General features: G+C 44.0%; 1 protein-coding gene across 1 annotated transcript in view; it reads left to right on the top strand.

The window, feature by feature from the left end:
• Positions 1 to 23,935, top strand: part of LOC138667746 (protein Wnt-8b-like) — a 139,622-nt gene that overhangs the window by 70,221 nt on the left and 45,466 nt on the right. Inside the window, exons 3-4 of the mRNA XM_069755844.1 lie at positions 20,823 to 20,961; positions 21,440 to 21,655. Of these exons, the coding sequence (XP_069611945.1) occupies positions 20,823 to 20,961; positions 21,440 to 21,655 (355 nt within the window). The remainder of the gene's footprint in view (positions 1 to 20,822; positions 20,962 to 21,439; positions 21,656 to 23,935) is intronic.

The following is a 23,935-nucleotide window of genomic DNA, read 5'->3' as shown; positions in this document are numbered from 1 at the left end:
CACAGCGATACTAAATATGTGTACTTTTATTGTTTTTTTTTTGTTTACCTAAAGAAATGTATCTATTGGAACAATATTTTTTTTCTTTATTTAGGATTTTTTTTAAAAATATTTTTATACAGTATCTATATATATAATTGTCTAAGGGTCACTTCCGTCTGTCTGTCTGTCCTTCTGTCACGGTTATTCATTCGCTGATTGGTCTCGGCAGCTGCCTGTCATGGCTGCCGCGACCAATCAACGACGGGCACAGTCCGATTAGTCCCTCCCCTACTCCCCTGCACTCACTGCCCGACGCCCGCTCCGTAATCCCCTCCACTCACTGCTCACACAGGGTTAATGGCAGCGGTAACGGCCCGCGGTGTAGCGCACTCCGTTACCGCTGCTATTAACCCTGTGTGTCCCCAACTATTTACTATTGATGCTGCCTATGCAGCATCAATAGTAAAAATATGTCATGTTAAAAATAATTAAAAACAACAAAAAACCTGCTATACTCACCCTCCGCCGCCTTTGCCGCTCCTCGCCACGCTCCCGGAACAGCTCCATTGCAAGCGGCAGCTTCTGGTCCCAGGGCTGGTGTGCGACAAGGACCTGCCGTGACGTCACGGTCATGTGACCGCGACGTCATCATAGGTCCTGCTCACACCAGCCCTGGGATCGCAAGCTGCTGCTTGCAATGGAGCGGTCCCGGGAGCGTGGCGAGGAGCGGCAAAGGCGGTGGATGGTGAGTATAGCAGGACTTCAACGGGCCTTCGGAAGGTGACTATATGTTTATTTTTTTTTAAGTCTCTATACTACGTGGCTCTGTGCTGGGCAATATACTACGTGCCTGGGCAATATACTACGTGGCTGGGCAATATACTACGTGACTGGGCAATATACAACGTCACTGGGCAATATACTACGTGACTTGGCAATATACTACGTCGCTGGGCAATATACTACGTGACTGGGCAATATACTACGTAACTGGGCAATATACTACGTGACTGGGCAATACACTACGTGACTGGGCAATATACTACGTGGACATGCATATTCTAGAATACCCGATGCGTTAGAATCGGGCCACCATCTAGTAATATATATTGTTTTTACTTTTTTACATGGCCCCAGGGTGGGACATCACTGTATAAAGTCAGGTCGCTGATCTGACACTTTGCACAGCACTGTGTCAGATCAACGATCTGACAAGTAGTGTAGGAGGCTTCTCAGCACCTGCTCTCAGCAGGCACTGACAAGCCACCTCCCTGCAGGACCCAGAAGGACCCCGCGGCCATCTTGGATCCGGGGGCCAGCAGGGAGGAGACCCTTAGTCACATTGTGTTGTTCTTAGGGTCTCAGGGAAGCACGTATGCTTCTTTATGCCATCAAAATGCTGGGATCTTGTTTGATCGCAGTGTTCTGGGGGTTAACGTGCCGGGAGCGGTCCGTGACCACTCCTGGCATTTAGTACCGGGTGTGATGATCAGCTGACAGCCGGCCGCGATCGGCCGCACTCTTCCCGCGAGCGCGGCTAATCGCATGTGACGTACTATTCCGTCCATGGGAATTAGGGCCCAGGTCACATGGATGGAATAGTGCGTCTGATTGCAGAAAGGGGTTGAAGATTTTTTGGGAAGTGGGGCCGTGTGAGGGCTTATTTTTGCGCCATGAGCTAATGTTTTTACTGATACCATGTTGAGGTAGATACGAAGTTATGAATGCCTTTTATTTCTTTTATTGCAATGTTGTGGAGGCCAAAAAAGTTTTGATCTTTTTCTTCATTACGCCTTTTACTGATCGGATCAATTTACTTTCTATTTTGACAGATCTGGCTTGTATGAATGCTGCGCTACCAAATACGTTTATTTTAATTTTTATTTATTTATTAAGTAGGGCAATAATGGGGGTGATTTGAAATTTTTCCCTTTGTTATCTTTTATGACAACCCATAGGTGCCCTGTGATGAGGACAAAGGCATGCGTGTTAGCATGGGATGACGGTTCCCAGTATTTCCATCAAGCTCATCGGAAATCCCATCCATCAGTGACCCCGTCATGTGATTGCGAGTCGCCAATGGGTTGGCATGATGACCAAAGGTCTCCAGCAGACCTCTATGGTTGTCATAGCAAGTGAGCAAGTGAGCATTTCTGCCTGTATTTAGCAGAGAAACTGCAGCTTCTAGTCTGCCATGGAGACTATTGAAGCATGCAAAAAGTTAAAAAAAAGTTTTTAATAATATTAAAAACATCAAAAAATATAAAAACTCAAATCACCGCCCCTTTCGCCCCATTCAAAATAAACCAATAAAACCAATAAAAAAATCAAATATACACATATTTGGTATCGCCGTGTTCAGAATCTCCCAATCTATCAATAATAAAAAATAACCTAATCGTGTAATGAGAAAAAAAAGTCAAAACGCCAGAATTACATTTTTTTTTGGTCGCCGCAACATTGCATTAAAATGCAATAAAGGGTGATCAAAAGATTGTATCTGCACCAAAATGGTATCAATAAAAGCGTCAGCTCGGCCCTCACCCAACTTGACAACACAAAAAATGGAGACGCTATGGGTATCGGAATTTTCTCTAGTCACCTTCCACGACAGCATAGGAGGTTGTCTCCACACCCTAATGGGGGACAAGAAGCACAAAGAGTTTAAAAGCACCTCCCACCTCCTACTTGCCAGTGTCTTTCCTGTCCCCATGGGGCATGAACAGGTTTTGAGTATGCTGCATGGCCGGCAACTGCAGTTACCTTGTTCCATGTAGCTGGGCAGCGGTGGTCGTGGGCTCTGCCTCTCCTCCTCCTAGCTGCTCCCGTCTCCCCTTTGGTGGATTCTGGGACCTTCCAGGCCCACCTGTGCCCCCAAGAGGGTAAAGTCGGCCAGGGATCCCCATGCCAGAGGCCTCCCTGAGCGCTCCGGTCTTTCCTCCTCCCGCGCGCACTGTTCGGTGACCTGGAAGTGATGTCATCAGAGAGCACGTGTCACATCCGGGTCTTGTGCTCCAAGAAATTCCGGTTTCGGCCCTCTGTGGCCTCTGGATCCGAACGGCGTGCAGAGCACTCTGAAGCTAGCGGAAGCCTGCTCAGGACCCAGGGAGGAGGAGGGGAATGAGATGTTTGGAGGGTTGAAGGCAGAGAGGCAAACAGGGTTCCTGGTCCATGAGAACATCATGAACATGATCTCCCAAGAATGGGAGTTTCCGGAAAAGCGCCTGAGCACCCCATCGGAGCTAAAGCATAGGTTCCCTCTAGAAGTTGAATCTGTCAGCAGGGACATCCCTAAAGTAGATGTTCGGGTAGCTAAGAAAACTGCTCTCCCCTTTGAGGACTCCTCTCAGCTTAAAGACCCTATGGAAAGGAAAGTGGAGAGCCTCCTGAAAAAATCCTGGGAGACCTCCAGTTCTTTGCTTAAAACGAATACACGGTAGCTTCCACATGTATCGCTAGATCCCTCTTTCGATGCATGGATCTGTTGGAGAGTCATATATCCCAAGGGACCTCAAGAGGGGAGCTGTTAGATTCCGTTCAGCTGCTCAAAAATGCAGCTGCATTCTTGGCGGACGCCTCAGCCGAGTTGGTTCGCATTTCTGCCAGGTCCATTGTCCAGTCCAACTCTGCCAGGAGGGCCCTGTGGCTTAAGATAAGGAGTGGGGATGTAAAGTCAAAAATTTAACTTTGCTCCATCCCCTTTAAAGGCGAATATGTCTTCGAACCTGCCCTTGATGACATACTGGAAAAGGCCACAGACAAGAAGAAAACTCTTCCGGAGCAGCAATCTGCCAAAAAACATTTTTTCGTCCCTCTCTGCCTCTGGCCTCTCAGGCCAGACGTACAGGGAAGACCAGAATGTGGAGCTATGCTAAAGGGAAAAGCAGGAACATCCTTGTCCCTCAGCAGCAGGACCCAGATAAACAATGACTCCGACGCCATGGGGAAGGGGGGCTCTCAGGGTTCTTTTATCAGAGGCTGGCAATTTCCAATTGCCAATGGGTCCTCAATATTATCAAGGAGGGACTCCTTATAGAGCTCGAGTCCTCCCCTCCTTGGGGTCTGAGAGTCACCTCCCTACTGTCCAAGGGAGCCCAAGACCTCTTGATATCAGGTCTCCAGAAATTGCTGAGTTCAAATTTCCCCTGTGCCAGCAAAGGAGTGGGGAAGGGGTCACTATTTCCCATCTCTTCATCATGAATAAACCTTCAGAAGATGCACGCATCATTATAAATCTGAAGGGTCTCAATCGGCATGTGCCGTACAGAAGATTCAAGATGGAATCAGTCAAGTCAGCAATTCCACTGATAGGACCCCATTTTGTCAGGGCTACCATCGACCTGAAGGATGCCTACTTTCATGTCCCCATTCACCCTTGCCACAAGAGGTACAGTACTTAAGGTTTGCGGTTCTACAAAACCAGCAGGTGAAGCACTACCAGTACAATGTGCTCCCATTTGGCATCTGCTCAGCACTGAGGGTATTCTCAAGAATTATGTCAGAGGCAGCAACCTACATCCGGGGGGCAGGGCATCTGTATTGTACCATAACAGGACAATTTACTAATTATTGCCTCAGTCTGCTCAAACACTCAGGGATCACGTACGAAAGTCACTAGACATCCTACAGTCCCTAGGATGGATCCAGAATCTGAAGAAATCAGAGCTCCAATCTTCCACAACAAGGTTTTTGGGAGTGATTCTAGACTCAGAGAAGCAGATGTCCTTCCTCCCAGAGGATCATCATTTAAATCTGATGACCAGAATATCCAAGTTCAGGGAGCAAAGGTCTCCTACCCATTGGGCAGCAATGTCTGTCCTAGGCTCCATGACTGCCCGCATCCAGTCAGTACCTTGGGCTTAGGCCCACTCCAGGACCTTACAGGCCCACATTGTCAGAAGCTGGAATGGAGTCCCCAGCTCTCTAAACATGAGGGTTCCCATTCTGCGCAGGGTTAAAGCATCCATGGCTTGGTGGCTGAACCCAAAAAAATCTTCAAAAGGGTGTAGTCTCATCCCAGTCACCCCTAATTACAGTAACAACCGATTCCAGCAAGAGGGGGTGGGGGTGTAGTACTACATACCCCTTTTCAGGGGCACTGGAGTACAGAGACAAGCGCCAGATCATCCAATTTCAGGGAGTTGAAGGCAGAAGAGTAGACCCTTCTTGCAGCAAGCAACATAATCATCGGTCATCATGTCAAGGTGTATTCGGACAATGTCACCACTGCAGCTCACCTCAAACATCAGGGGAGCATAAAATTCAACAGTTTAAGGAATATATGAAACCGAATATTTTGCTGGTCTGAAAGATATCTTCTCTCTCTGACAGCTGTCCACCTGAAGAGATCCTCCAATCTTCAGGCAGACTTCCTGAGCCGGCAGGACAGGACATACAACTAGGAGAAAGGAGCCTGAATCAAGGAATCTTCCTTGTGCTAGTAACAAGATAGGGTCTACCAGAGATCGACATGTTCGCCTCAGGACAAAATTCGCAGCTCGAGAATTACTTCTGTCTGAATTCCAGGGACAAATCCAAAGGGGTAGACGCCTTTGCTCAACAGTGGATCTTCCAGCTAGCTTACACCTTCCCTCCAATTCCAATGCTAGCAAAAAACCTTCAAAAGATCCAGGAAGATCGAGTTCCAACAATCCTGGTGGCTCTGATGTGGCCCAAAAGGAGCTAGTTCAATCTGGTGATTGATCTTCAGATGAACGGTCCAATCCAGTTACCTACAAATGCAGACCTTTGTATCATCCAGATCCTCGGAAGATGAAGTTAGCTGCTTGGCTGCTGAAGGCCAGGTCTTGCGTGCACAAGGGTTGTCGGACAAAGTAATTTTCACCTTACAGATGTCTAGAAAGCCAGTCACCAATGCAATTTACAACAAAGTATGGAAGAAATTTTCATCGTGGTGCACACCTAATGCACCAGACCCCTTTAACCCCAACATTTCACAAATTCTGGACATCTTACTGAAGGGGTTAGAGCTAGGCCTTAGGCCTAGTACCATAAAAGTTCAGGCCTCTACCCTAAGTTCAGTGTTCAACCAAAACTTAGCCAACCACCGTTGGATTAAAAGATATATGGTGTCGGCCCTTAGAAGGTTTCCCAGGAAACAGCCTGTCATCCCCTCATGGGATCTAAATGTAGTTCTCAAGTGCCTCACGCAGCCACCAATCGAACCTCTATCCATTTCTTTCAAAGCAGCTTTTCTAGTACCTATTACCACGGCAAGGCGCATAGGGGAACTGCAGGCGCTGTCCATAACAGAACCCTATTTAATAATCAGAGACGATTGTGCAGCGCCCCAGAGTCCTGGTCATTGCAGTAATGTTGCTCTGCCACTAAGGGGAGTGATGTTATGTCTGATTGCACTAAAGGAGTTCACCTGACCAGGTATCACAGTCACACATTACACTTCACACTTCGGCCACCAGGGGGAGCAAAAGGCACTATGTATTAGGCCACGCCTCACACTCTGGTAAAACTGGGGGTTGGACAGGAAGTTAGAGAGAACGCAGCCTGGGAGAGCTCCAGGGAGGACCTGTCAGGGGTGGGTTCCTGGCAGGTACCTAGCAGAAGGACAGATTGCTACGGAGCCGTGCCTGCACTACCTTGCGGCGGCATCCTAAGGAAGGACACGAAGCGAAGGATATTGTGGAGAAGTGAGAAACGAAATCGTAGCACAAGGAGATACCAGTAGGAGTCGTGCCCCGAGAACGGCAACATCCTACTGAGGCGCGTAGCCGGTGGCCGGAACGCCGAGGAAGTAACAGACTTCAAGCATTACTTCAAACAGCGGCAGGACAGTTGATTATAGGTTGGCTGTCTACCTTACATCACCTAAGCAGACATAGGGGGCAAGCGTGGAGAGGGGCGTCTCTAGGGTCCCAGAATAGCTCTGAGCCTTCTCGTCAAACGGGTGCGTCCTAGCCAGATATACTTGGGGGACGGAGAGAGAGAAAGAATGAATACGAAAGTTGTGAGGACTATCCCGAATGCTCAGCAGGGAAGAACTACAACACACAGGCGCTAGTTGGTAGGCACTGATTTCCACCTGCAAAGGGAACTCTGGATGTGCCTTCGGACTGGCCGGACTCAGCCAGCCCTGTTAGCAGTGCTCTGGATTGCGTATCCCGAAGTCTTCAGTAAAAAGGTAAAGAGACTGCAACCCTGTGTCCTCGTTATTAACTGCGTCTCACATCATCGCCACCTACACTACTGGGAAGTCATGGGGATATACTTCACCTGTGAGAAGGTACACCATCTAGCTGCCATTCCATCACCCCAGTGGAACCCCCTAGCAGCGTCGGTCATCCTGACCGAGTACCACAGGTGGCGTCACGAACCCTTGACAATCTACATCACCCTTTCATTGGACGCCCCTTAGCAGGGTCACGGACCGGGTCCAGCCACCATGACAACCCCAGCACCGAGACAGAGAGGACCGGTACCGATTACCCGCGGCCCTGTGTCTGGGGGCGCTCCACGTAGATTCCAAGTTGGGTCTCCATCAGGTAGGTTGGTGGTGGTGGAAGGTGTGTCAGAGGCCTATTGTACTGCTTCTATTCTGTGGAAATTGATGCCACTTTAGTAGTGTGTAACAAATATTTTTTGAAATGTGGACTGGAGACTCCAAGTTGGGTCTCCATCTAGTGGGTTGCCCGTGTAAGTAGGTCTGCCAGACAGGCAGGCCTGCACTTACTTTCAGTCAAGTACCCGTGTAACTTTCCTTACATTTTTCTACCAATAGTAGTCTATAAAACTGATGTTTGTGCCATCCGAGTGTGGCTGGAATAAATAAAAAATTGAAGGTGTTGCATGAGGTGTGAAGTCTACCAGCTAATAAGGCTTACACCGCTGCCTTAACCACCAGGTCCTCATTAAAATTTCAATTCCAAGATGTAAATGCTGGGCCACACCCAGGTACTTCATGCATGGCTCTTGGCTGACTGCTTGTGTGCCATTATTGTCATGATCCAGTCCGGGGTTTGTTTTGTTTGTTTCTGATTACTCTCTCCGCAGGATGGTCATGTGGGGTTAATCTTTTCTGCCTCTGTCTGGCTATTTCAGTCCACTGTTACCTGCAAGCAGTGTCAGTTATAGTTCCAGTCTCTGGCTTGAACAGCTGACCCCCTGATTTGTCCTCTGCCCATTTACCTAGGTCCCATTCTTGTTTTCCCCTGTGACTTCGCTCGTCGTAGTACTTGCTCTCTGTGTTGTGACCTCCTGGTATTTGACTCAGCTTGTCCCCTGACCTGTTTGACTGTCTTCCATCTCTGGATTTCCTGTTCCCGACTGGCTCTGACTTCTTTGGCTTGTTTCTGACCACGTTAATTGCTGTGACCTCAGGTACTTTGATCCCTCTCTGTTGCTGACCTGGCTTTTCTGACTACTCTTCTGCCACCGAGTGGCTCCTGCTTGCTGCTCGGTGGTTTCTCTGAGTGTACCTATTTTCCTTCACCTGCACACCCTGGTGGAGGTTTTGTGCTACTGCGCTGCAGCAGGCATTACATTATTCCCTGGCTATGGATCCGCTGTGCCATCTGGCTGACCAAGTGTCCAGTTTGACGCAGATGATGCGGGAATTGTTGGTGGAACACAGGGCCTTGACCACGTCTCATACTCAATTACAGAAAGAGTTGACGGAGACAGTTAAGATGGTGCAGGGTGCCGGCCCCCATGTTGTCAGCAGGTCTGGCGATTCTGTAGATGTCGCCTTGCACTCTCCCGAACCCTCGGTCAAGCTCCCTGATATTTTTGCTGGTGAAAAGGATACATTTCATACGTTCTGGGAGGGTTGCAAATTTTTTTTACCGAAGGTCTCCAATCTTGGGCTTTCTCGTTGTCCCTTACTGCCCCTGAACGGATGCCAGTGGATGGGTTTTTTGAGGCCCTAGGACTTATCTATGATGATCCAGACTGTGTCAAGGTGTCAGAGGATACTATCATGGGTCTTGCTTAAGGAAAGCTCTCAGCCGAGTGGTATTGCTCAGAGTTTAGACGATGGTCCCCAGAGGTCTCATGGAACGACTCTGCACTCAGGTGCCAGTTCCGAAGGGGACTGTCTGACCATTTGAAGGATGCTCTTGCTCTCCATCCACCACCTAGTTCTTTGGAGGAGGCTATGACTCAGGCCATCCAGATGGATTGAAGACTAAGGGAGAGGGGTGTCATGCAGTGAGAAGGTCCTTTGCTTCGAAGTACCCCTGATGCTATGCCTCAGTCTGAGCCCATGAAGGTGGGGGAAATACCGTCAAGGAAAGTAAGATGAGACAACGACCTGATGGGAGACTATGCTTCTACTGTGGTAGTCCGGGACACTGGAAAAAGGACTGTCCCTCCTGTCCTCCTACTCCCAAGGTGCCGGGAAACGCCTGAGTCTGGGTAACTGTTGAGGAGGTTGCCCAGATGCTCAAGTACCTTTTTCCTCATCTCTTTAACTACTGTTTGAAGTAGAACTTCGTGTCAAGAACGGTTGTACTTCCACTTCAGCTTTTGTGGATTGTGGGTGATCTTTGAACTTGATTGACTCTGATTTGGTATTCAAATGTAAGTTTTGGACAGTCAGGTTGGAAACTCCCATTAATATTGTGGCCATTGATAAAACACCCCTCACTAGGAATGTTTTTAAGTTTATCGCCGAGGAGTTTATCCTGTCATCAAGAATGTATTGCATTCTTTTATTATGGACAATCTACCTGCAGTAAGGACTGTGTCACCCCGTAAACGGCAATAAAGGGGCAGGACGGCGTACTGGGACCCGCACCTGTTCCTGACTCTATAAATGGGCCCTGACTTGCCCTTATCTCAGGGGTACCTATAATGTGTTATGAAAGGCAATTCAGTATCACAATGGACATGGAGGTCAGAGCACATACAGTGATCTGACAATAACCCAAAATAATAGAACGAGCTCTGAGACGTGGGAACTCTGCAGACCGCAATCCCTGATCCTCTCCAAACACAACTAGAGGCAGCCGTGGATTGCGCCTAACGCTACCTATGCAACTCGGCACAGCCTGAGAAACTAACTAGCCTGAAGATAGAAAAAATAAGCCTACCTTGCCTCAGAGAAATACCCCAAAGGAAAAGGCAGCCCCCCACATATAATGACTGTGAGTAAGATGAAAAGACAAACGTAGGGATGAAATAGATTCAGCAAAGTGAGGCCCGATATTCTAGACAGAACGAGGATAGGAAAGATAACTTTGCGGACTACACAAAACCCTAAAGAAAACCACGCAAAGGGGCAAAAAGACCCTCCGTACCGAACTAACGGCACAGAGGTACACCCTTTGCGTCCCAGAGCTTCCAGCAAAACAAATAGACAAGCTGGACAGAAAAAATAGCAACAAATAGCAAAGAAGCACTTAGCTATGCAGAGCAGCAGGCCACAGGAATGATCCAGAGAAACACAAGTCCAACACTGGAACATTGACAGGAAGCATGAATCAAAGCATTAGGTGGGGTTAAGTAGAGAAGCACCTAACGACCTCACCAGATCACCTGAGGGAGGAAACTCAGAAGCAGCAGTACCAGTTTCCTCCACAAACGGAAGCTCCCAGAGAGAATCAGCCGAAGTACCACTTGTGACCACAGGAGGGAGCTCTGCCACAGAATTCACAACAATAATGGTTAGGAGGCCTGAGCCGCCAGCGTATCCCTGTCTCCTGTGTAAACCCTATCAGTGGCCCCCTCTCCCCCCCAGGAAGGAGGACTGCACAAAAATAGCAAAACAGCAAATAGACAGGGAATACAGACAAGGTAACTTAAATAGCAAACACCCCAAAAGCTCACACAACCACAGAGAAAACACTGAGTAGGAAAAAGGGTAGCAACAACAAAGGAGGGAAAACAGGTTTAACATGCAACCAAATAAGCAGACAACAATCTAAGTAGATAAACCTCCAAGTTCCTAACACCACGCTCCTTCACACTCCTAGCCAGGCAGCTGAACTGATCACTGACAACAGTTGTAGTCAAAGCTAGGTCTATATAGAGGATGAGATTACAAAATCCAATTCAGCTGAGAGACAAAGCTCTCCACAACTTCAGCAACAAGTTTAACTCCTGCACTGCTGGCACAAGGCAGCCAGGTCAGAATTCAGGAGAAGAGCTTCTGTTCACTGTGTGTGAACAAGGCCCAGAGCACTGGGGTTGTCTGAAGCCTCTTAGTCGCGGTAGCCCCGTGACAGACTGTTTTTACTGGGTCCGAAACGCGTCAGGCCAATGAGGGGGTCCCCATGATGTTGTTTTTTATCGCTGATGATGTTTAAATAAAGAAATAATTTTTTACTGAAAAAGGATTCCTGTGCCAGAAGTCTTCTATTTCTATTTGCACACATGTGGTAGTCAGCCAATGATCTCCAGACTCGGACGGTCTCAGGTTTATTTTGGTGAGCAAAGTTTTCTTTTCCCTTTTCCCCTTTGCTACCTGCAGGACTGGTGTTGGGCTTTCCCTGGTTACTGTTACATAACCTGATCATTGATTGGGAATCTCGGGACATTGTTAATTGGGGTCATAATTGTTCTAAAGGTTGCCTTGTTAATGTGTCTGTGTCATCCATCAGTCTGGAGGGTATTCTGGAGTACCTGAAGGATTTTGAGGATGTATTCTCCGAAAAGGAGGCTGAGGTTCTACCACCACACTGCCCATTCGATTGTGCTGTTAATCTCGTCCCTGGTGCCAAACTTCCCAAGGCCCATTTGTACAATCTCTCTGGCCCTGAGCGGGCAGCTATGAAGGAGTATATCTCCAAAAGTCTCTGTTTCACCTGTGGCAGCGGGTTCTTTTTTTTGAAGAAAAACTATGGTGGTTTACGCCTATGCCTCGATTTTCGAGAATTAAATAAGATCACCATAAGGAATACTTACCCGCTTCCACTTATTTCTGATTTGTGCAATCAATTGTCTGGGGCCAGATGGTTCTCTAAGTTGGACCTCAGGGGAGCATATAATCTCATCAGCATGTGGGAGGGGGATGAGTGGAAAACTGCTTTCCTCACCTCTGAGGGGTTGTTTGGGAACCTGGTTATGCTCTTTGGTCTGACCAACGCACCAGCAGTGTTTCTAAATTTCATTAATGATGTTTTTTTGGATTTCATTGGGCGCTTCATGGTGGTGTATCTGGATGATATCCTTATACAGTGGGGCAAAAAAGTATTTAGTCAGTCAGCAATAGTGCAAGTTCCACCACTTAAAAAGATGAGAGGCGTCTGTAACTTACATCATAGGTAGACCTCAACTATGGGAGACAAACTGAGAAAAAAAAATCCAGAAAATCACATTGTCTGTTTTTTTAACATTTTATTTGCATATTATGGTGGAAAATAAGTATTTGGTCAGAAACAAACAATCAAGATTTCTGGCTCTCACAGACCTGTAACTTCTTCTTTAAGAGTCTCCTCTTTCCTCCACTCAGTACCTGTAGTAATGGCACCTGTTTAAACTTGTTATCAGTATAAAAAGACACCTGTGCACACCCTCAAACAGTCTGACTCCAGACTCCACTATGGTGAAGACTAAAGAGCTGTCAAAGGACACCAGAAACAAAATTGTAGCCCTGCACCAGGCTGGGAAGACTGAATCTGCAATAGCCAACCAGCTTGGAGTGAAGAAATCAACAGTGGGAGCAATAATTAGAAAATGGAAGACATACAAGACCACTGATAATCTCCCTCGATCTGGGGCTCCATGCAAAATCCCACCCCGTGGGGTCAGAATGATCACAAGAACGGTGAGCAAAAATCCCAGAACCACGCGGGGGGACCTAGTGAATGAACTGCAGAGAGCTGGGACCAATGTAACAAGGCCTACCATAAGTAACACACTACGCCACCATGAACTCAGATCCTGCAGTGCCAGACGTGTCCCACTGCTTAAGCCAGTACATGTCCGGGCCCGTCTGAAGTTTGCTAGAGAGCATTTGGATGATCCAGAGGAGTTTTGGGAGAATGTCCTATGGTCTGATGAAACCAAACTGGAACTGTTTGGTAGAAACACAACTTGTCGTGTTTGGAGGAAAAAGAATACTGAGTTGCATCCATCAAACACCATACCTACTGTAAAGCATGGTGGTGGAAACATCATGCTTTCGGGCTGTTTCTCTGCAAAGGGGCCAGGACGACTGATCCGGGTACATGAAAGAATGAATGGGGCCATGTATCGTGAGATTTTGAGTGCAAACCTCCTTCCATCAGCAAGGGCATTGAAGATGAAACGTGGCTGGGTCTTTCAACATGACAATGATCCAAAGCACACCGCCAGGGCAACGAAGGAGTGGCTTCGTAAGAAGCATTTCAAGGTCCTGGAGTGGCCTAGCCAGTCTCCAGATCTCAACCCTATAGAAAACCTTTGGAGGGAGTTGAAAGTCCGTGTTGCCAAGCGAAAAGCCAAAGACATCACTGCTCTAGAGGAGATCTGCATGGAGGAATGGGCCAACATACCAACAACAGTGTGTGGTAACCTTGTGAAGACTTACAGAAAACGTTTGACCTCTGTCATTGCCAACAAAGGATATATTACAAAGTATTGAGATGAAATTTTGTTTCTGACCAAATACTTTTTTTCCATCAAAATATGCAAATAAAATATTAAAAAAACAGACAATGTGATTTTCTGGATTTTTTTATCTCAGTTTGTCTCCCATAGTTGAGGTCTACCTATGATGTAAATTACAGACGCCTCTCATCTTTTTAAGTGGTGGAACTTGCACTATTGCTGACTGACTAAATACTTTTTTGCCCCACTGTATATTCTGATGATAAAATGAAACATATGGGTCATCTCCGTGCTGTCCTCCAGAGGCTCAGGGAGAACTCTCTCTTTGCTAAACTGGAGAAGTGTTAATTTTTTGTGCAAGAATTGTCCTTTCTGGGGTTTATTTTGTCTGCTGAGGGGTATCGCATGAACTCTAGAAAGGTACAAGCTATTGTTGATTGGGTGCAACCCAAAGATCTCAAGGGTCTTCAGAGATTTTTGGGGCAGTGTTGTCTCAAGGGCCCACCACGTTAACCAATTTAAGACCCTGTGCCTTCTTTTCTAAAAAGTTTTCCTCTGCTGAAAGGAATTACGATGTGGGTAACCAAAAGTTACTGGCCATTAAATTTGCTTTTGAAGAATGGAGGCATTTTTTGGAGGGGGCTGTCCATCGAATCACAGTCATCACGGACCACAAGAACCTGTTTTACATTGAGTCGGCCAAATGTTAAACCCCAAGGCAGGCTAGGTGGTCACTTTTTTTCTCGATTTCAGTTTTCCATCACTTTTAGGCCTGGGTCCAAGAATGTGAAGGTGGATGCCTTATCTCATAGCTTGAATCCAATATCTCCTCCTGAAAATCCTTCCTCCATTCTTCAGCACAGGGTGGTTGTGGCTGGAGTTTCCTTGGCATTACAGTGGGAGATTCGGGAGGCCCAGTCTCTTGCTCCTTCATCCACGCCGGATAATACGTTTTTTGTGCCTGTTCAGTATTGTTTAAGTATTATTATTATTATTATTATTATTATTATTATAAGTGTGCTCTGGGAATTCCACGACTTGGCTCTTAGTGGGCATCCGGGAGTCTCAGCCACGCTCAAAGCCATCGCTAGGCTGTTTTGGTGGTCTTCATTGGCATCTGATGTTGCTGTATTTGTATCCTCCTGTGAGACATGTGCCTGCACTAAAACCTCCTATAACAGGCAAGCCGGGGAATTGGTGCCATTGCCAATTCCAGATAAGCCTTGGACCCATCTGTCCATGGATTTTAACACGGATCTTCCTCCTTCTAATGGCAAAACTGTGGTCTGGGTGGTGGTGGATAGGTTCAGCAAACAAGCACATTTTGTACAATTGGAAGGGGTGCCTAATGCGGAAACTTTATAGAAACTTTTCATCGAGCATGTTGTGATATTACATGGTGTGCCCATGAATGTTATCTCTGATAGAGGGGTGCAATTTGTGTCTGAAAGGCTTTTTGTATAAGACTGGGTATCAGTTTGACCTTTTCTTCAGCCTATCATCCGGAGACCAACGGTCAGACGGAGAGGACCAATCAGTCTTTGGAGCAGATTTTGCAGTGCCTTGCCACATCTCGTCAGGATGATTGGTGCACTTCATTACCATTGGCAGAATTCACATTTAATAATCATATTAACCCCTTCGCGCCAGCCGCCGTACTAGTACTGCGCTGCCGGCACTGCATAAGTGCCAGCAGCAGTACTAGTACGGCGCACCGATCACCGCGGTCTCGCGCTGAGCGCCGCGGTGATCGGGTGCGGGTGTCAGCTGTATATGACAGCTGACACCCCGCAGCAATGCCCACGATCGGCGCTATCGCTGATCGCGGGCATTTAACCCCTCTGATGCCGCTGTCAGTAGTGACAGCGGCATAGAGGGGGATCGCGCAGGGACGGGGGCTCCCTGCGCTCTCCCACCGGAGCAACGCAATGAGATCGCGTTGCTCCGGTGACCCGGAAGGAGTCCCCGGATCCAAGATGGCCGCCGGACTCCTTCCGGGTCATGAAGTGACCTGGCTAGCCGGCGCCTGCTAAGAGCAGGCGCTGGAAAGCCAGCTAAGCTGCCTGTCAGATCGTTGATCTGACAGTGTGCTATGCACAGTGTCAGATCAACGATCTGATCTAATACAGAGATGTCCCACCCTGGGACAATGTTAGAAAGTAAAAAAAAAAAAATAGAATGTGTAAAAAAAAAATTTAAAAAAATCCCCAAATTAAAAAAAAAAAAACATTTCCCAATAAATACATTTATTTATGTAAAAAAAAAAAAAAACAATAAATGTACACATATTTAGTATCGCCGCGTCCGTAACGACCCGCTCTATAAAACTATCACACTAGTTAACCCCTTCAGTGAACACCGCAAAAAAAAAAAAAAAAAAACAAGGCAAAAAACAACGCTTTATTATCATACAGGCGAACAAAAAGTAGAATAACACGCGATCAAAACGACGGATATAAATAACCATGGTACCGCTGAAAACGTCATCTTGTCCCGCAAAAAAAAAGCCACCATACAGCATCATCAGCAGAAAAATAAAAAAGTTATAGCTCTCAGAATAATGCGATGCAAAAACAATTATTTTTTTATATAAAATAGTTTTTATTGTGTAAAAGCGCCAAAACATAAAAAAATTACATAAATGAGGTATCGCTGTAATCGTACTGACCCGAAGAATAAAACTGCTTTATCCATTTTACCACACGTGGAACGGTATAAACGCCCCCCCCTAAAAGAAATTCAGGAATTGCTGGTTTTTGTTCATTCCGCCTCCCAAAAATCGGAATAAAAAGCGATCAAAAAATGTCATCTGCCCGAAAATGTTACCAATAAAAACATCAACTCGTCCCACAAAAAACAAGACCTCATATGACTCTGTGGGCCAAAATATGGATAAATTATAGCTCTCAAAATGTGGTGATGCAAAAACTATTTTTTGCAATAAAAAGCGTCTTTTAGTGTGTGACAGCTGCCAATCATAAAAATCCGCCAAAAAAACGCTATAAAAGTAAATCAAACCCCCCTTCATCACCCCCTTAGTTAGGGAAAAATAATAAAATGTAAAAAAATGTATTTATTTCCATTTTCCCATTAGGGCTAGGGTTAGGGCTAGGGTTAGGGCTAGGGTTAGGGTTAGGGTTAGGGCTAGGGTTAGGGTTAGGGTTGGGGTTAGGGTTTCAGTTATAATTGGGGGTTTCCACTGTTTAGGCACATCAGGGGCTCTCCAAACGCGACATGGCGTCCGATCTCAATTCCAGCCAATTCTGCTTTGAAAAAGTAAAACAGGGATCCTTCCCTTCCGAGTTTTCCTGTGTGCCCAAACAGTGGTTCCCCCCAACATATGGGGTATCAGCGTTCTCAGGACAAGTTGGACAACAACTTTTGGGGTCCAATTTGTCCTGTTACCCTTGGGAAAATAAAAGCATAGGGGATAAAATATCATTTTCGTGGAAAAAAAAATTTTTTTATTTTCACCGCTCTGCGTTATAAACTGTAGTGAAACACTTGTTGGTTCAAAGCTCTAACAACACATCTAGATAAGTTCCTTGGGGGGTCTAGTTTCCAATATGGGGTCACTTGTGGGGGGTTTCTACTGTTTAGGTACATCAGGGGCTCTGCAAATGCAACATGACGCCTGCAGACCAATCCATCTAAGTCTGCATTTCAAATGGCGCTCCTTCCCTTCCGAGCTCTGCCGTGCACCCAAACAGTGGTTCCCCCCAACATATGGGGTATCAGCGTTCTCAGGACAAGTTGGACAACAACTTTTGGGGTCCAATTTGTCCTGTTACCCTTGGGAAAATGAAAGCATAGGGGATAAAATATCATTTTCGTGGAAAAAAATATATTTTTTATTTTCACGGCTCTGCGTTATAAACTGTAGTGAAACACTTGTTGGTTCAAAGCTCTCACAACACATCTAGATAAGTTCCTTGGGGGGTCTAGTTTCCAATATGGGGTCACTTGTGGGTAGTTTCTACTGTTTAGGTACATCAGGGGCTCTGCAAATGCAACATGACACCTGCAGTCCATTCCATCTAAGTCTGCATTTCAAACGGTGCTCCTTCCCTTCCGAGCTCTGCCATGCACTCAAACGGTGGTTCCTCCCCACATGTGGGGTATCAGCGTACTCAGGACAAATTGGACAACAACATTTGTGGTCCACTATCTCCTGTTACCCTTGGGAGAAAAAAAAATTGCGGGCTAAAACATCATTTTGTGGAAAGAAAAAATGATTTTTTAATTTTCACAATGCTACATTCTAAACTTTAGTGAAACAATTGGGGGTTAAAAGTGCTCACCACACATCTAGATAAGTTCCTTAGGGGGTCTTCTTTCCAAAATGGGGTCACTTGTGGGGGGTTTCCACTGTTAAGGCACGTCAGGGGCTCTCCAAATGCGACATGGCGTCCGATCTCAATTCCAGCCAATTTTGCATTGAAAAGTCAAATGGCGCTCCTTCCCTTCCGAGCTCTGCCATGCGCTCAAACAGTGGTTTATCCCTATATATGAAGTATCGACGTACTCAGGACAAATTGCAAAACAACTTTTGGGGTCCAATTTATCCTTTTACCCTTGGGAAAATAAAAAATTTGGGGCAAAAAGATCATTTTTTGTGAAAATTAAATATAATTTTTTTTTTACGGCTCTACATTATAAACTTCTGTGAAGCACTTGGAGGTTCAAAGTGCTCACCACACATCTAGATTAGTTCCTTAGGGGGTCTACTTTCCAAAATGGTGTCACTTGTGGGGGTTTCCACTGTTTAGGCACATCAGGGGCTCTCCAATCGTGACATGGGCTCCGATCTCAATTCCAGCAAATCTCGCATTGAAAAGTCAAATGGCGCTCCTTCCCTTCCGAGCTCTGCCATGTGCCCAAACAGTGGTTTACCCCCACATATGGGGTATCAGTGTACTCAGGACAAATTGTACAACGTCTTTTGTGGTCCAATTTCTCCTGTTACCCTTGGTAAAATGAAACAAATTGGACCTGAAGTAAAAATTTTGTGAAAAAAAAGTTACATGTTCAATTTTTTTAAACATTCAAAAAATTCCTGTGAAGCACCTGAAGGGTTAATAAACTTTTTGAATGTGGTTTTGAGTACCTTGAGGGGTGCAGTTTTTAGAATGGTGTCACTTTTGGGCATTTTCTGTCATATAGACCAATCAAAGTCACTTCAAGTGTGAGGTGGTCCGTAAAAAAATGGTTTTGTAAATTTTGTTGCAAAAATGAGAAATCGCTGGTCAACTTTTAACCCTTATAACGTCCTAACAAAAAAAAATTATGTTTCCAAAATTGTGCTGATGTAAAGCAGACATGTGGGAAATGTTGTTTATTAACTATATTATGTGATATAACTCTCTAATTTAAGGGCATAAAAACTAAGAGTTTGAAAATTGCTAAATTTTCATAATTTCCGACAAATTTTTGTTTTTTTCACAAATAAATGCAAGTCGTATCGAAGAAGTTTTACCACTATCATGAAGTACAATATGTCACGAGAAAACAATGTCAGAATCACCAGGATCCGCTGAAGCGTTTCAGAGTTATGACCTCATAAAGTGACAGTGGTCAGAATTGTAAAAATTGGCCCTGTCACTTAGGTGAAAACAGGCTTTGGGGTGAAGGGGTTAATCAATCCACTGGTGCATAAGGGTTTTTTTTATGTGATTTTAGAGTTTTTCAATTAAAACTTATTTTTATGGGTTATATGTTCACTTCAGTCCCTTATTATTATTTATACCTTCTCAAAACATAGTTCGTTGTCAGTGTCCCATTTTCCTAATTGATTTGCTTGCTTCTCTAAAGATAACAGCCATTCCTGCAAACATCAGGTTTAGAAATTTTCTTTCGTTATTCCTTTTAATTTTATGTAATTGAATATATTATATTCTTTTGTTCCCATTTTGTAACCTCTTTGTATATTTTTTTTATAAACATTCCCTACCTTTCCAAGTTAAATATATAAAATGTTATAGCTCTGCTCCTCTTGCTCTGTAAACTTCACCCTTGAAGCCATACGCTACCTGTAACAGGTGTCCAGTCAACCTGTAATTGGTGGTGGCAGCTAGTGGTTCCTTTTTGATATTGTGGAGTTGGTAGTGACTGTACCAGGGTATATAAATAATAATAATCTTTATTTTTATATAGCGCTAACATATTCCGCAGCGCTTTACAGTTTGGCACACACGTATTCCATATGTTGGAATTGGAGGTGTATAAACCTTACGCTCACTGTGAGTTCCCCAATAACCATACTAGTAGTGGAAGCAGCCGCAGCCTTGTACATCACTTTTCAGTCAATTTGCGTGAGATTTCCTCCTTGACATTTGAGTCTTTTCTTCTGCATGCTTTCTGCAGGTGTCTGCAAAAAAGGCAATATCAATCTCCTTTGACTTTTGCCTACTTGATGCATTTTTTTAAGCGTTTTCTCCTTATTTGATGAGTTTTAGTGTAGATTTTAAGCAACATTTTATAATTTCTTTAATGGTGTTTGAAAGCTTTGATCCCCCCAAAAATTGATTCTGTACTCGAAAATGCAACAATCTTTTTTTTTACATGCGTTTTTTTTCCAAGCTCCACATATAAACCTAAGGAGAAAAAAACTCCAAAACCAGACAGTACAACAGCGTCTTCAGATGCAGATTTGAGGGTAGAAGTTTTCATGAAATCACATCTACTTTGATTGGATATTTAGGCCATGTTCACATGTAGCATAAATGCTATGTTTTTTCTGCTGCTTTTCTGCACAGAAATTCAACTGTGTTTATCTGTCAAAGCATAGTGGATATGATTTCATAAATATTGTGCGTCTAAAGACTTTGCTGAACTGTGTGGTTTGGGTGCTTTTATTTCTCTATTGTCTTCTCTGTGGAATCTAAAATGATTGCATATGAAAAAAAAACTGCAATTACTTTTTTAAATGCAGAATCAAAGCTTTTTTGTACTATGAAAAACACTTTAAAAAAATCTGATTCACATCTGCACCAAAAAGGCATCAAATAAGGGGGGGCATAAAAAATGCGGAAAAGATGCAATAATAAGAGAAGATTGTTATTGAGTAGTTTGGCATGGAAACCTGCAGAAAACAAAAAAAACACAGTATTTCTGCAGCATGAACATGAACTTACAGACACAAAAAAGCCAGATGTCATATAGTGTAGCTTACATAAAGATGAGAAGCTTCTGGCTGCTATGAATATGAATGAATGAACAAAAAATAAATCCATAGGTTTCAACTAGAGATGACACTACACACAGATAACATCGTGCCAGCCCTGGCTAATGAAAAGCTGGATGTCACCACATACTGTAATTTACGTTTCTTACAGGCTTACCTTATCTACTCAAGCAGTGTGGCAGCTGGAGCACAAAGTGGTATTGAAGAGTGTAAATACCAGTTTGCATGGGATCGGTGGAACTGTCCAGAGAGAACATTGCAACTTTCCAGTCATAGTGGACTTCGTAGTGGTAAGAAGTTTCCAAACTCACCATGTTTAACACATAATTTAAGATTTTATTTAGTAAAAAATGTTATTTCTGAATTCGACATTTTGGTAACAGTATTTTTGATGTATATAGTTAGTTAAATATGCTCTTGAGTCATAGTTGCCCATTATATCTTGGAAAATGATCCTAAAGGGTGCTTAAAGGTCATGCATTGATTATTGACACCTGAATAAACTTTCAGTTTTTTGGAATCTGGAGAACCATCGCTTGGATTCAGCAAGCCTGTCTGGGTTGTTTGGCAATTTTAGTTTTTTCCTGGTGGTGGGCCCATTTTCATTTAAAGTTTCTCCTAATCAACCGGACTTTCTTCCATCCTCATGGATCAATTTTTTTTGTTCTCTAAATAAATCAAGTTTTTATTAGCAAATTTCAAAATATACTCAACATACAGTGACTGGGGTTAATAAAACCTCAATTTCCCAAGTATCCTCTTTTCCAGACTGGAACCTTCACTCTACTGGATCTTCTACCCCAGGCAGCAGCCACTATGAAACTGGATCTCCTACTCCAGTCTGGAGCATTAATTTCAACAGGATCCTCTTCTCCAGACTGGACTCTCAATACAACTGGACTATCTTATCTCGTCTCCAGATTCCATTCACACCGAATTATCCACCACCTGGAGTCTCTCTTTCAGCAGGATTCATTTCCCCAGGTTAGAGTTTTCATCTTTTTTTACATAGGTCCATTTCTTCAACATGTACTTTCGACATGGTTCTTTGGCAGTTCCATCATTTAATATTTATGCCCCTCAGGTGGTACTGAACAGCTCCTTGGTTCTAGTTTTCAGAAACATAAAACTGTACAATTTGCCTATTTGTCTGAGAATATATACAGATAATATTAACGCATCAACGTTAGTGTCTTTTTTTGTCATGTCTTTAAAAAATATGACTGTCAGATGTGGTAGTCAAGTGTAGTTCATTTTATCAAACCTATTAAATACATCTTTGAACTTTTTATGTTTTTGTTCCCTATGTGTGAAACTATGGTACAATAAAAACAGAATTGTATCATGATCAAATTTTATCTATAAATCTATTACAGCAAGATGGTTTTCGTTGTAAAAAATAGGATCTGGTTAAATGAAATGCCCTAGAATTGCCATATTCAAAAGAAATCACAGCATGGCTAGTAATCTCAGAAAAATATGGAGTTCCTGGCAAAAACAGAAAGAGACAGTTCTGTTGTTGTTCAGCTGCAGAATAAGATTAACCAGATGTGTCCTTGCCACTTTTTTTTACCAATGAAAATGCAAAACTCCATCATAAAAGATCGCCTGCTTGATGACCTCAGCAGGTATACAGAACCCATCAAGGAACCAAAATGGAAACCACATGGTGCATCAGAAGACCTTTGCTTATTATATTCAATGTTCAACTTGGCTATAAGGCCACTGTCTATAGAAGAATATAAGTAATCATTTACGTAAAATGATCAAGAGCATGACCAAAGCACACTGGGCACATGTTAAAATATGAAACATTTTGTAGCTCTTGTCCTGTATGATGATGGTTTTCATTGTGGACTGTTTTGCCCAATATTGAAAATCTATAATTAAACTATTCTAAAATGCTTTTATGTTTCGCCATCCCATCCACATATCCAGTATTTTAATCTGTTTGATTCATTACAGTTTCATAAAGAATCACAAATTACATATACGGTGTGTACTACTCCCTTCAGAGGAGAGCACAAACAGGCTCTAATCAGAGTAAAAAGAGAAGTGGGAGGCCCCGCTGCACAACTGAGCAACAGGACAAGATTAGAGGCTGTAGTTTGAGAAATTGACACCTCACAGGTCCTCAACTGGCAGTTTCATTAAATAGTACACGCAAAACGCCAGTGTCAACATCTACAGTGAAGAGGTGACTCTGGGATGCTGGCCTTCAGGACAGAGTGGCAAAGAAAAAGCCATATCTGAGACTGGCTAATAAAAGGAAAAGATTAATGTGGGCAAAAGAACACAGACATTGGACAGAGGAAGATTGGAAAAAAGTGTTATGGATAGACGAATCCAAGTTTGAGGTGTTTGGATCACACAGAAGAACATTTTTGAGACGCAGAACAACTGAAAAGATGCTGGAAGAGGGCCTGACGCCATCTGTCAAGCATGGTGGAGGTAATGTGATGGTCTGGGCTTGCTTTGGGGTAAAGTGGGAGATTTGTACAAGGTAAAAGGATAAGGAAAGCTATCACTCCATTTTGCAATGCCATGCCATACCCCGTGGACAGCGCTTAATTGGAGCCAGTTTCATTCTACAACAGGACAATGACCCAAAACACATCTCCAAATTATGCAAGAACTATTTTGGGAAGAAGCAGGCAGCTGGTATTCTATCTGTAATGGAATGGCCAGCGCAGTCACCAGATCTCAACCCCATTGAGCTGTTGTGGGAGCAGCTTGACCATATGGTACACAAAAAGTGCCCATCAAGCCAAACCAACTTGTGGGAGGGGCTTCTGGCAGCATGGGGTGAAATTTCTCCAGATTACCTCAGCAAATTAACTGCTAGAATGCCAAAGGTCTGCAATGCTGCAAAGTTTGAAAATTATTATTTCAAATAAAAGTCTTTTTTTTTTAACCTTGTCAATGTTTTGACTAGATATTCAATTCATTTGGCAATTCATTTGATTAATAAAAGTATATGAGTTTTCATTTCAATTGTCTGGGTGACCATAAACTTTTGAACCATAGTGTGTATATATATATATATATATATATATATATATATATATATATATATATTACAGACCAAAAGTTTGGACACACCTCATTTAAAGATTTTTCTGTATTTTCATGACTATGAAAATTGTACATTCACACTGAAGGCATCAAAACTATGAATTAACACATGTGGAATTATATACTTATCAAAAAAGTGTGAAACAACTGAAATTATTTCTTATATTCTAGGTTCTTCAGAGTAGCCAC

Source organism: Ranitomeya imitator, chromosome 2, assembly GCF_032444005.1.
Source record: "Ranitomeya imitator isolate aRanImi1 chromosome 2, aRanImi1.pri, whole genome shotgun sequence".
Classification (NCBI taxonomy): domain Eukaryota; kingdom Metazoa; phylum Chordata; class Amphibia; order Anura; family Dendrobatidae; genus Ranitomeya; species Ranitomeya imitator.
The sequence above is the reverse complement of the archived record's forward strand: the minus strand, read 5'-3'. Positions and strand labels throughout refer to the sequence as shown.